At 37.6% G+C, this 14148-nt stretch overlaps 2 protein-coding genes across 2 annotated transcripts; both read left to right on the top strand.

Moving 5' to 3' along the window:
• The first annotated feature begins 46 nt into the window (after positions 1-46).
• Positions 47-6563, top strand: LOC148409548 (chymotrypsinogen A-like). The gene is made up of 7 exons (XM_088439632.1): positions 47-50; positions 950-955; positions 2047-2064; positions 3728-3893; positions 4951-5219; positions 6023-6171; positions 6258-6563. The coding sequence occupies exons 1-7, from the start codon at positions 47-49 to the stop codon at positions 6561-6563; spliced, it is 918 nt and encodes a 305-aa protein (XP_088295758.1).
• Positions 6564-7456: 893 nt separating this feature from the next.
• On the top strand, positions 7457-14086 carry LOC148409547 (chymotrypsinogen A-like). Its single transcript, XM_088438618.1, has 6 exons — positions 7457-7631; positions 7843-7860; positions 9229-9394; positions 10310-10578; positions 12082-12230; positions 12315-14086. Exons 1-6 carry the CDS (start codon positions 7475-7477, stop codon positions 12597-12599), a joined length of 1044 nt encoding a protein of 347 aa, XP_088294744.1. The 5' UTR covers positions 7457-7474; the 3' UTR covers positions 12600-14086.
• Positions 14087-14148: the final 62 nt, after the last annotated feature.

Raw genomic sequence — 14148 nt, 5'->3', positions numbered from 1 at the left:
TTGTGGGGAGTTTATTGCAATTATTAGCAATAGCTTCAAACTAGGGATGGGTAAGTATCGATACCAGTCTTGTTTAGAGTACTCATAAAGGCTACCGATACCAACCACTGATACGTAAAAGCATAGTGTCAAATTTACAAAATGTCCAAACTCTTGAAGTCAAAGTGTCATTTCTCAGCAAGAGAGCGCAATCCTTCGTGTTTTCTTTTCGCTAACTTCACGTTGCAATGGCCCCGCTCGAAATGGTTTGTCAAATTACTGGTCCTGTTTCACAAAGTGGACGGCTCTTTAGGTGTCATGCCCAAAGTGCACCTAACAGTTATATTTTTCTTTATCTCTGACGTACTGAAAGTAACGCTCGCATGTCCATCTTGTGTCCTTAATGTCCATTTTCAACATGCTGTATCATCTCAGCTGTAGCAGAGAAGCAAATTAACCATTTTGCCCCGGTATTTTCTCCTTCAATCTCGTGGTGTTTTTGGCGAACTTGGAAAAAAAACAAAAAAACACCCCTTTCAGACTAAAAATGCATTATAATGTATTACTTTACCCTCGATTATAACGAGTACAAAATTCCCATTTTTTTTGGCGTGTAATACATTACATTACCGCACTACAGTAAAAGTAATGAATAACAGCATTTACACTACTTTTGTATACATTACTCCCAACACTGCCGGCGACTATAAGAACCAGTGGGAGTACATTCCAGTGAAATGTGATTACTTGTCATAAAGGCATGATTACAAAAAGACAACCTATGCATTTAAGCTGCTATTCCATCCAAGCTAATAATGCATGGTGTCTCAATGCCAGCTGAAAACTGGTTTCCAAGGAGTCGTCTCGGTACAAATAGCCACATGAGGACAAATTGCAAGCTTACTCCTTCAATTGAACAACAAGATGCTGCGGATAACATGGGCGCTCCTTTGGGGTTTCTTCCTCACAGTTCCAGGTGAGTTTTGCTTTTTAAAAACGCTCATTTTGAATATATTCCCCCTTTAAGTCATTGAATAACATATTGCAGGCTACGGTAGCCTTAGAAATGTTGAATGACAAAAAATGAGCCTTTGAACAATGATTCAGGGCAGGCGTCACAAAAAAGTAGCAAAAAAAGTTTGATGTTTAATCATACTTATAAAATAAATAAGTAATTTTAAAATTTTTGCAAGTAATGCTAGTAATGATAAAACTTGATAGCTTTGATGAAGCGATAACAAAATAAAAATGTTAATTATTGCATCGATATGTCCAAATATCCTTTCATTCATATCCTACCCATTTTTTCAATGTCACTGTTAATTAAATATGTCTACTACACACAATTTAGTTTTTTTTTTTTTTTTATTAGAGAAAAAAAAAACCTGGACACAAGTAAGTACAAATTACATTTCCCCTAGGGATGTAAATAATCATATGGTCAAAATATAACAAGCACATTGTTTTGGAGTACCAGCAATAAATAAGCGATGAGTAAATAAATATTCAAGGGATGCAAGATTATAATCTGACATATGGATTAAATGAAATTGTAGTTTCTGGTCAAACCGTCAAGCATATTCATGTAAATATTGAATGTCATTACTTTCATAGCATATTTTCCTCAGGTATTTCATATGATGTCTTGTTGACAAAACAAAAAACAAAAACAAAGAGTTCAGCCATTAGCTAGACTATAGAAATCTATTAAGACAAACCTATTGTTGTGACAGTAAACTAGAATTACACCTGGTACTTATGCTACTGGGTGTTTTTTTTTTCCATCTATACTTATTTAACCCCTGGAGGCAGGTTTGGCCCAACTTGAACTTTTTGATGATTTCGATGTGTGACAGCAAAGGAAAAGCACACAAAAAAAACACTAGGAGGCTAAAATATTGCATAGATTATAGTCATGTTTATATATATATATATATATATATATATATATATATATATATATATATGGTGATCCCTCATTTATTCCTGGACAGCCAGGGTTTAACCATGTCACAACCACAGGAATAATTAATAATAACAGTTCGTTTGTTTTTCTCTTTCTTCTAGGTGGCTCAAAAGCTCAAGGTAGGTTCTGCAGAGGTGGGCACTTTGTCGGTGCTGACGGACTGTCCATCAGTATCTCACCAATGCCGATGGACCAACGAACGATGAGAATTCCCAATAATAATGGCAAATGAGGGAAGCATAAATCGTTGTGTCCCTGGTCAATTAGTCCACTGCACCCATTTCAATATATTTACATATGATTTAGTTGGCTTTCACAGTCATGCACTGTATTTTAGATATTGTACTATAGAATGTGCAATGTCTTTTATAATAAAGTCTATTTTTATAAGGACTAACTGCTATCAGTCTGCAGGCAATGTGACATAACCTTTCTACAAATTGTGGAAAAACACTTAGCAAAGTTAAACAATTGGAATAATTCGGAATTTGATTCAATTCTCTATCACCTTGACCAATAACCAGAGATTTATTTATAATTTATAGCAAGAGCTTTTACTGAAGGTTACAAAAATAAAACAAAAAACAACAACAGCAACAAAAAAATCACAATGTACACTATCTCGCTGGCCAAAAGTGTTTAGAAGTAATTGTTAATAGATTTTTTTTTGCGTTATTTCGCTTTTTAAAAATGTTTTACATGAAGAAATATCTTGCTGGTAAAATTTGGAATTCTGAGATTTAGCCGAGCTGAGAGGATCAATGGGGACATCTAGTGGTTATTATTGGGGCGCAAAAAAGTCAGTCATTGATTTTTAAATGGACAATACAATACAACAATATAACTAGCGATGATTACAATAAATACTGAAAACTTGATCCTCGTTTGTCATTTCTGTATGTAAACCAAAGTAGACCTTCACAAATAGTAGATCCACATTTGGCAGGCTTCCTCCTCCAGGATGAAGCTTTTTAAATTTCTTCATTAAAGACGTTTTTAAGTAAATACAATCTCAGCAATACTTTTTTTTAAATTGTAGTGTATGTTACAGATTATATTTAGACAAATTTGAGGAAACGTTAATTAAACAGTCTTAGGGGAGGAACATAAAGAGAACTGTGACTCTTGTTGCTCAAATGTTATGGTTTTTTTTCATTTTACATGGTAAACCAAAATGACGGACTAGAGTGATAGCTTATATTTAGTCTGCTTAACTTCACGTGATCTAAAATGGAAGATGCCAATGATAAAACTTCCCAAAATATAAGTGAATTGAATCTACCATAGCAAAATAGATGAATTACGTGTTCAATTATGCCTTTGAATAATACATAGAAGTGGTAAATGGGAAAAATATCTAGTCATGCTGACCACTACTTGACGCATACTCAGACCACAAAATGAACCAAATGTCGCTTCCAACTAGTGGTTATTGGATATTGGTCGTATTTTGCCTTCCAGTGGTTGCAATTGGGTGGGTAATATTCACTGACTGACCGAAGATTATATTGTCGGACCAGATAAAAAAAGTCTAAGCTAGTTTTTAGCGATGGAGGAAGGGTAAGCAAAAATACACTGACGGACCGACGATATAATTTACTTCTGACGAGAAAAAAAAGACCGTCTGATGATGACAGAAAGGGGGCGGACCTCTGACATATGATAGACCAGCAAAATCTGTAAATTGCCCACCTCTGAAGTTCTGCATCCTATTTTATCACCATTAGGTCGAAACTCCATCGTGGTGCATTGGCCACTAACGTTTTTTTCATATTCCCTAAGAATGCGGAACGGCACCGCTTAACCCAAGGATCTCCGGAGGTGACGATGCCCAGGACGGCTCGTGGCCCTGGCTAGTCAGCTTGCACAAGAACGGGAGACACGTTTGCGGAGGGAGCGTGCTCAACGAGAATTGGGTTCTCACGGCTGCTCACTGCATTGATACTAGGTAATGCCAATTTCCGCGTACGTTCATTGGCGCAGGTGCATTTTTGAACCCATTCTCAAGTCTAGAAAAAGTGATAACACATCACCAGTATTTCTTGTACAGTTGACCCCCACTATTCGCCCGTGATTAGGACTGGACCGACTCACGGGTAGCCAAAATTAGTGTGTCGTTGGCTCTCTTTGAAATTAAAATATATACTCATCCAATCCAGCCTATCAGATTTGTGTAGAGACTTGGCAAAAATCCAGTCCATTTAAATTTTTTTTAATTGATTTTACAGTTCAACCTCCACTATCCAGTAGCGACTGGGCTGTACCAGCCGACAACTAACCAAAATTAGCCTATATCGTAACTGACACTCATTGAATATGAAATTTATATTGATCCAATCTTGCCCGTTAAATCTGTAAAAATCCTTGGCAAAAATAGCCATACACCCTACTTAAGAAATAATCATATACACCACCCTACTAGAAGTTGATCCTGATCATATTAGAAGTATTGATTTCACACATTTAAGTTTAATTTAAAAAATACTGAAATGCTTCTAAAACGGTGCTACAAGTACGGTCAGGGGTACATGAAAGCACATTAGCGGGTTCGTAAAATTCAAACAGGGTTTCTGCAGCTACTAGCAAATTTCATTGAATACTTTTTAATGCTTTCACAGGAACAGGGCATTTTTGTTTTCAAATGAAAAGCAAATCAATAGGACGATTTAATTTTGTTGTTAAATTATGTTAGACCTGTTAGCAAAATGGGTTTATTTTGTTAATTCTTTTTTACGCATTGTCATTAGAGTTGCAAGACGAGACAGAAATTTGCTGATATGACATCACAGTTACTGCTCAATTAATGACCGATGACAGCTCACCTGTTTTTTGGGTGTTGTCACGTGATCTTCCCAAACTGAGCCACTTGACTTCCCCTTTAAAAAAACAAAAACAACAAAAAAAACATTAGTGAAACAACTAAGACACAAGCAACAATGAAATATCAGTGACCAGTTGTAAAGTACAACTGATTTAAATGTATCCTGTTTTCTTTTTTTCTGCAGCCTTGGCATTGATGTTTGGCGCTTGCACTTTGGAAAACAAAGTCAAGGTACCACAAGTCCTAACGAGATCTCCCGCAATGTGGCCCAGATCAGCGTTCATGAAAGCTACAACAATCGGAACTTTCAAAACGACATCGCGCTCCTGAGGCTGAGCAGCCCCATCGCTTATACCGACCACATCCGACCCATTTGCTTGGCGGGTAGATCCAGTCAGTTTAACGAGGGCACCATGTGCTGGAGCACCGGTTGGGGCAGACTGTCGGCTGATGGTGAGTATTATCCTCACTCCTGTCCTGGAATATTTACTCCCATGTACTTAAATCACAATAGGAAAAAAGTAAACTCACACGGTAGCAAAAATAAATAAAAGGCTCACAGGCCAAAGCTCTGTAAAACACATTGGCTGTCAAGTTGAATTAAAAAAAAAAATCCTATGAAATCACTATTTCTATGAGTGACATATGAGCTGTCAAGGCAGACAAGGAGCTAGCTAACTCCTATTTACTGTATTTGGATACAGGCCAAAAGGAGGTTTTACCGTTTGGTAAATGATGGCAATGATACCTAAGGCCAGATGAATAAGCTAAATATTGAAAATATCAAATATGAAAGCTGTAAATATGAAATGGAAATCACCCAATGTTAAATCAATGGGATTTTGGGCGTGGGAAACAGGGAATTGTGGGTAAATTATGAATAATGGAAATAAGGAAAATACAAGCAGTCGTCGCACAAATAATTAGAATAATATGAAATTGGAACGGTGTGAATCAGATGAACTGGGAATGAGTTGAAACGTGTCAAAAATCGGGTGGAATAAAACAGAGGAATTATGTGTGAAGGCTTTCGCCTTCACATAATGAGATTACAACTTTTGGTAGACGAAAAATGCAGGCTCAACGAGACATTTAATCATCTTCAACAGAATGCCGAGCCGGAATACTTCAACTTTCATCTCCCAAAGTTTTGTGTCAAACAAAATAGTGCCGCCGCCTAGTGGTTAACATTGGGATTACACCCAAAACGAACCAGACTGTGGCCATCAAGTGATTAAAAATGACCTCTCCTACAGAGCCACTTGGGACCTTTGACAGGCTGCAAGAGGTGGAGATTCCAATCATTGGGAACCGGCAATGTAGCTGCCTCTACTCTTCGGTGGAGACTGTAAGCATCACCAGCAACATGATCTGCGCAGGAGTGGAGGGCCGAGGAACATGCCAGGTTTTTGTCTTTCCTGAAATCCACTGTGGTCTTATTATGTCATCATTTGGAGCTTCATCTGTGGGTTTTTACAAATGTCATTTCAGGGTGATTCGGGCGGACCCGTGCAGTGCAAACAAGGCTCGAGGTGGGTCCAGGCGGGCCTGGCCAGTTTCGGCATCCCCTGCGCGACCGGGATCCCCGAGGTCTTTGCCCGCGTGTCCGTCTTCGAGGACTGGATAACGGAGCGAGTGACAGGCAATGTTAGTTTTGTCATCTACAACTCTGCTGGTCCTGAACAGGACAACGACTTTGAATGCCTGGATGATGAGGGAGGCAAGGTTAACTCGTCGGCCACGACAACGCTCTCCAGTCTTAGCCTTTTGCTCTTCCTGTTCGCTCAGATTTTGTAACTGACTGACTCGTATGGCTTGAAATGAGAAAGTGTACTTTTGATTAATGTGCTTGAAATAAAGAACAAGTGATTAATCGAAAAACTGACTCTCAATTTGGTCAATTGTGGGGAGTTTATTGCAATTATCAGCAATAGATTCAAACTAGGGATGGGTAAGTATCGATACCATTCTTGTTTAGAGTACTCATAAAGGCTACCGATACCAACCACTGATATGTAAAAGGGTAGTGTGAAATTTACAAATTGTCCAACCTCTTGAAGTCAAAGTGTCATTTCTCAGCAAGAGAGCGCAATCCTCCGTGTTTTCTTTTCGCTAACTTCACGTTGCAATGGCCCCGCTCGAAATGGTTTGTCAAATTACTGGTCCTGTTTCACAAAGTGGACGGCTCTTTAGTCATGCCCAAAGTGAACCTAACAATTATATTTTTCTTTATCTCTGATGAACTGAAAGTAACGCTCGCATGTCCATCTTGTGTCCATAATGTCCGTTTTCAACCTGCTGTATCATCTCAGCTGTAGTAAATAAGCAAATTAAACATTTTGCCCCGGACTTTTCTCCTTTGAACTCGTGATGTTTTTGGCGATTTTGGGTGAAAAAAAGCACACTCCTTTCAGGCTAAAAATGCAATATAATGCATTACTTTATCCTCATTTATAATGAGTACAAGATTCCCATTTTTTTTGGTGTGTAATATATTACATGACCGCATTACAGTGAAAAGTAATGCATCAAAGTAATCATGCATTACTTCTTTAAAGCATTTCTTCCAAAACTGCCATTAACTATTGGAACAAGTAGGAGCACATTCCAGTGAAATATGATCACTTGACATAAACACATGATTACTAAAAGGAAACCCGCGCATATAAACTGCAGTTACATGCAAGCTAATAACGCATGGAGTCTCAATGCCGGCTGAAAACTGGTTTCCAAGGAGTGGCATCTGTATAAATTGCCACATGAGGACCAGGGTAACAAAAATTGCAAGCTTACTCCTGCACTTGAACAACAAGATGCTGCGGAAAACATGGGCGCTTCTTTGGGGTTTCTTCCTAACAGTTCCAGGTGAGTTTTGCTTTTGAAAATGCTTATTTTGAAAATATTTCCTCTGTATGTATATGACGATTATATAACCCTTTCAATGTCAGCCCAAATAACCCAAATAGTGTAATTAAAAGACCAGGCTGGTTTAAAATTCCTGGACAGCCAGGGTTTAACTATGTCACGAACACTAGAAAAATTAATAATAACATTTTTGTTTTTCTCTTTCTTCTAGGTGGCTCAAAAGCTCAAGGTAGGTTCTGCAGAGGTGGGCACTTTGTGGGTGCTGACGGACTGTCCATCGGTATCACACCATTGCCGACGGACCCATGAGAATTCCCAATAATAACGGCAAATGACAGAAGCAGAAATCGTTGTGTCCCTCATCAATTAGTTCACCACACTCTTTTGATTATACAGTATATACTTTTTGTTTCACTGCCATTTATTAGATTATACTATATTGTAATGCAGATTCTTCCGTGTTATTTGTGCCAAGATTGATTTAAGTAAGCACTAAATATTATCTATTTATTTTATTGTCTAAAGACTACGTGATGTAATCATTCAACTGAAAGTGAAACCGTGGAGAAGCAAATAGTCAAGTTAAGTAATCGACAAGGTTCAGTATTTGAATTGACTTCCGTCAACGCAACCTCAACTGGATATGTATTTATAATTTATAGCTAGCGTTTTGACTTAAGTTTGCAAAAACAAAATAAACAACAACAACAACAACAAACCACACGATGTACGCAATCTCACTGACCAAAAAATAAACTTGCTGGCCAAAAGTTAAAAGTAATGTTTAGAATTAATTGTTAAGAGATTTTTGTGTGCGTGTGTGTGTGTGTGTTATTTTGCTTTTTAAAAATGTTTTACATCAAGAACTATCTAGCTGGTAAAATTTGGAATTCTGGGATTAAGCCGAGTTGAAAGGCTCAATAAGGACATCTAGTGGTCATTATTGGGGAGCAAAAAAATCAGTCAGTCAAATGACTTTATTCTGCAGCATTTACATTTAAATGGTCAATAATATAATAAAATAAAATAACCAGCAATAATTGTAATAATTATTTAAAACATGATCTTCTTTTATAATTTCTGTATGTAAACCAAAGTAAACCTCACAAATAGTAGATCCACAAATAGATATGCCATTTCACATGAGCTGGATGTAAATACACATTATACTGTATTATGCAATAGGGCATAATAATATGGTCTATACATCTATATGTTTATGTATTCTATAAAATATCCACATATTGATCTATTTTTCATTGGTCATATTTAGCCTTCTAGTGGCAGTAATTGGCATTATAAACTGATTGAAGATTACAGTTGGACCAGATTAAAAAAAAAAGAAGTCAAATTTAGTTTTTAGTGATGGCGAAAGGGTAAGCAAGATTAGACTGACGGACCGACGATGTAATTTACTTCTGACTAGAAAAAAAAAGACTGATGATGACAGAAGGGGGGCAGAGCTCTGACATACTACAGACCAGCAAAATCTGTAAATTGCCCACCTCTGAGGTTCCGCATCCTATTTTATCACCATTAGGGCAAAACTCCATTTTGGTGAATTCGGGCCACTAATGCTGTTTTCATATTCCCTAAGAATGCGGAATGGCACCGCTGAACCCAAGGATCGTCGGCGGTGACGATGCCCAGGAGGGCTCGTGGCCCTGGCAAGTCAGCATGCACGAGAACGGGAGACACGTTTGCGGAGGGAGCGTGATCAACGAGAATTGGGTTCTCACGGCTGCTCACTGCATTGATACTAGGTAATGCCAATTTCCACGTACGTTCGTTGGCGCAGGTGCATTTTTGAACTCATTCTACTGTCTAGAAAAAGTGACAATCCATCACCAATACAGAAGAGTCCATTCTTGCAGAACATTTATTTCTTGTATAGTTGACCCGCTCTATTTGCTTGTGATTGGGACTGGACTGACTTACGGCTAGCAAAAACAAATATCGTTGGCTCTCTTTGAAATCAAAATATATACTCATCCAATCCAGCCCATCAGATTTGTGTAGAGACTTGGTAAAAATCCAGTCCATTTAAAACAAATTTTATTGATTTTACAGTCAACCTCCACTATTCAGTAGTGATGCGGACTGGACCAGCCGACGGCTAGCCAAAATTAGGAAGGATACTCATTGAATATGGAATATATATTGATCCAATCTTGCCCATTACAGCTGCCAAAAATCTTGGCAAAAATAGCCATTCACCCTACTTAAGAAATAATCATATACACCATTCTACTCAAAGTTGATACTGGTAATATTAGAAGTATTGATTTCACAAATTTAACTTTTCAAATCAAAGGCAAATTAATCGGACGATTTTACTTTGTTAAATTGCGTTAGACCCAATAGCAAAATGTTGTATGGCTTTATTTTGTGAAGTTTTTTTATGCATTGTCATTCGATATGCCAGACGAGCCAGGAATGCTGAATAAAAAACACCCATCGCAGTTACTGCTCAATTAATGACCAATGACGGCTCACCTGTTTTCTGGGTGTGGTCACGTGATCTTCCCGAACTGATTCACTTGACTTCCCCTGTTAAAAAACAAAAACAACATAAAAACATTAGTGAAACAAGACACAAGCAACAATGAAATATCAGTGACCAGTTGTTAAGTACAACCGATTCAAATGTATCCTGTTTTATCTTTTTTTTTCTACAGCCTTCCTGCTGATGTTTGGCGCTTGCACTTTGGAAAACAGAATCAAAGTACCACAAGTCCTAACGAGGTCAACCGCACTGTGGCCCAGATCAGCGTTCATGAAGACTACAGCAACCAGACCTTGCAAAACGACATCGCGCTCATGAGGCTGAGCAGCCCCATCGCTTATACCGACTACATCAGGCCCATTTGCTTGGCGGGTAGATCCAGCCAGTTTAACAACGGCACCACGTGCTGGGGCACGGGATGGGGCAGACTGTCGGCTGATGGTGAGTATTATCCTCACTCTTGTCCTGGAATATTTACTCCCGTGTACTTAAATCACAATAGATAGAAAGTAAGCTCACGTGGTAGCAAAATTAAATAAAAGGCTCACAGGCCAAAGCTCCGTAAAACACATGGACTGTCAAGTTGAATTTCAACAAATCCCTATGAAATTTTAGACATTGTTCCTTTGTGCACAAAAAATCTAAAATTTCAAATAAAACTAAAATCTCAATCTAAAAGTTGTTCCAGTCTATTGGCGTGCATGCTTATGGTGCACTGTTAGCTAGCAAACTGATAGCTTATATGGGACAGTCTGGAAAAAAAAACAAATATGCTAAAAATTTTGAGCATACTAAAAAACAAAATATTTTTCAGCTAGCGGGTTGCCTATTGTTCAGTAAGATTGTTTTTCAGTATAATTCAAAACAAGCATTTGAAGCGAAATATTTAATTTTATTCTGTATCTCACACTTCACAACAAGAAAAGTTAACAGAAAATAGTGTAAAAAATGAGATGAAACTGCTTCACTGTCTTCAACATTGCTTCTTGGTTTTGCATCTTTTTGTTGTTCCCTTGTAAAAATTGATATTTCCAATTTACTGTGAAGAAGGCACTGATACATCGTCCCAGTGGAAATGTGCTTACAAAAGTTTTGGAAATGTTAGATAAAATGGGAGATATATTTTTCCAGTCATTCTGGATGATTACGATTTGAATCAATATTTCAGAGAACAATAATGTGTGGGTTTTAAATCAGTTTGAATGGAAAATTAAAGGGATAGTCTACTTGTTTAGTTTTATTTTTTTTTATTTCATTTATTTATCTTTATATAATATTTATTTTATAAGTATATTTCTATGCACCATACCGTATTATTTTTTATTTATCAAATACATGTATTATTATTATATTTCCCATTTTAATTCGATAACTAAACCGTTCATGCCAAATTAATACCTTAAAAAACACTTTTTTTCTAAATGCTGACGTTATCTGTGTTCAACGTATAATCACGGCTCACCTGTTTGTCATGTGACATTTAAAAGCTGAGCAGTGATCAGCAGGTGACGTTAATTTCAGCCCAAAGAAAGTGTCTATTTCAAAAATATTAATCATACATGAAAAATGATTTAGTTATCTGATTAACCAAAGGGGGGAAAACTTTTTACTGCTTAAAAACTCCTTATAAAAACATTCATCGAGGGCGCACGAACAATGTAAAACACAAAAATTGTACACATTTCTTCTATTTCTTTATGTCCAATAAAACTAAAACATTATACAAGGAACTTACATCTTTTAAATGATGAAAAATGCAGGATCAACTAGGCATTTAATCATCTTCAACAGAATCCCGAGCTGGAATACTTCCGTTTCTCAATCTTAATCTCCCAAAATTTTGTGTCAAACAAAATATTATGTCGACGCCTAGCGGTCGACAGTGGGATTACACTCAAAACGAACCAGACTGTGACCGTCAAGTAAAAATGACTTCTCCTTCAGAGCCACTCGTGGCCTTTGATAGGCTGCAAGAGGTGGAGATTCCAATCATTGGGAACCGGCAATGCAGCTGCCTCTACTCTCCGGTGGAGAACGTAAGCATCACCAGCAACATGATCTGCGCGGGAGTGGAGGGCCGAGGAACATGCCAGGTTTTTGTCTCTCGAATTCCACCGTGGTCTTTCTTATGTCATCGTTTGGAGCTTCATACGTGGTTTTTAACAATGTCCTTTCAGGGCGATTCGGGCGGACCCGTGCAGTGCAAACAAGGCTCGAGGTGGGTCCAGGCGGGCCTGTCCAGTTTCGGCGTCCCCTGCGCGACCGGGATCCCCGAGGTCTTCGCCCGCGTGTCCTCCTTCGAGGACTGGATAACGGAGCGAGTGACAGGCGATCTTAGTTTTGTCACCTTCAACTCCGCCGGCGCTGACCCGGACAACGACTTTGAATGCGGGGATAGCTCGGCCACAGCAACGCTCTCCGGTCTCAGCCTCTTGTTCTTCCTGTTCGCTCAGATTTTGTAATTGACTGACTGGTATGTCTTGAAATGAGAAGGTGTACTTTTCAGTTAATTAATTTCGTCATTTGTGGGGAGTTTATAACAATCATCGGCAATAGCTTCAAGCTGGGGATGGGCGAGTACCGATAACATTCTTCTTTAGGGTGTCGAGCTGCACGATTATGGGCAAAATAATAACCACGATTATTTTGCTTGAACAATCTTCATTCTGTCTCTTGTTTAAAATCAATTGTTGTTTTCCTTTTTATCAGACAGTAGCAAGACTTAAAACGTTAAAATTCAAAATAAAAACTTTAAAATCTTAAAATATTCTAAAAGAAACTTAGAATTAACCAAGGGGGGGAAAACAATCCAATTAAATGTTCAAAGAAAGCTTACAACCTATCAGAGACAAATATTTTTGATGATTTTATATTAATTCCAAGAATAGGACGCTGGCTTTGCTGCTTTTTTTTTTGCAATGGACATGCAAAGGATTAAAAAAAAAGCGGACAATAGATGGCGCTACACTGCACATCAAAAAGAAAACCATTAGCGGTATTGGTGAGTACTAATAAGGGAGCACATGTATTGGTTTCGCTTAAAGAAAAAGTGGTATCGAACATTGATTGAAAATGTAAAACGAAAATAATACTGTAAGGCATTGTTAAGTGTTGATATACATTTGCCAATAAGGTGTGCCAGAAAATTTGAATGCTACTAAAGGCATTGAAAACCTGTGGGACGGCTTTTAATTAATACTCACCTCTTACCTAACAAAGCTTGATGCGCTCAATCATCACATCAAAGCCCCCACAAGTTAAAATGTTAAAAATAAAGCGAGGTCAGCTGTCAACTTTTTTTTTTTTTTTAACGTCTTAAGGTCGTAATTTTGAAATGTCACCACACAGAAGCCCAAGTTAGAGTGTAGGAGAAATTTCAATACGTTTGCACGCGATTTTAGGTCAGCGCCACTAGAGGGCAACTTGCATTTCCTAACCTTAAAAAAAATGTCATTTGGAAAAAGAATTATATATTTCACTGGTAATAAAGAGTGACATTAGTGTATTTTTTTTAATTAACTGATTGTTTTGACACTTTGTCAATTAAATATGACATATGACCACAAATCTCTTGAAACTTGAAACTTCAATGGTCCAAGCCCTTTTACCAATAAATATTCTTATATTTTATTGACCTCATTAGAGGACTGATTATCTTTGCACAGAATCAAAAATAAAACGTCTGCTTTTACTATGGGAAACGACAATTGTCATTTCATTAACATGCTTTGCATGTCGCGATAATAATGGTGTATAACTCCAAGGCGTAGTTAAATAAAAAAAAAAAAAAATCCAATAAAGACGTACTGCAGACTTCACTATTAGTGATTGTTGGGTGGACGATGGCCTAAGTTGTGGTCGTTTATAGAAAAATGTAAATGTTGCTTCTGTTGAGTAAAATTAAGATGTTTCTGCATGCTTTACTCAAGTAAAACGTTTCTTGCGTGGACATTGTATGATTTGCTGTTATATACTTACTGCAGGTCAAAATTGCACTAAATAAAAAAATAA

Source organism: Hippichthys cyanospilos, chromosome 17, assembly GCF_059441005.1.
Source record: "Hippichthys cyanospilos isolate Australia breed blue-spotted pipefish chromosome 17, RoL_Hcya_1.0, whole genome shotgun sequence".
NCBI classification, from domain to species: Eukaryota; Metazoa; Chordata; class Actinopteri; order Syngnathiformes; family Syngnathidae; genus Hippichthys; species Hippichthys cyanospilos.
Note: the sequence above shows the minus strand (reverse complement) of the source record. Positions and strands in the feature narration are given on the sequence as shown.

Coding starts and splice junctions, on each gene's coding strand:
- LOC148409548 (XM_088439632.1), top strand. Junction 3,894..4,950: donor GCTCACTGCATTGATACTAG/GTAATGCCAATT, acceptor TTTTTTCTGCAG/CCTTGGCATTGATGTTTGGC. Junction 6,172..6,257: donor AGGGCCGAGGAACATGCCAG/GTTTTTGTCTTT, acceptor ATGTCATTTCAG/GGTGATTCGGGCGGACCCGT.
- LOC148409547 (XM_088438618.1), top strand. CDS start 7,475: ATGCCGGCTGAAAACTGGTTTCCAAGGAGTGGCATCTGTATAAATTGC. Junction 9,395..10,309: donor GCTCACTGCATTGATACTAG/GTAATGCCAATT, acceptor TTTTTTCTACAG/CCTTCCTGCTGATGTTTGGC. Junction 10,579..12,081: donor GGGCAGACTGTCGGCTGATG/GTGAGTATTATC, acceptor CTTCTCCTTCAG/AGCCACTCGTGGCCTTTGAT.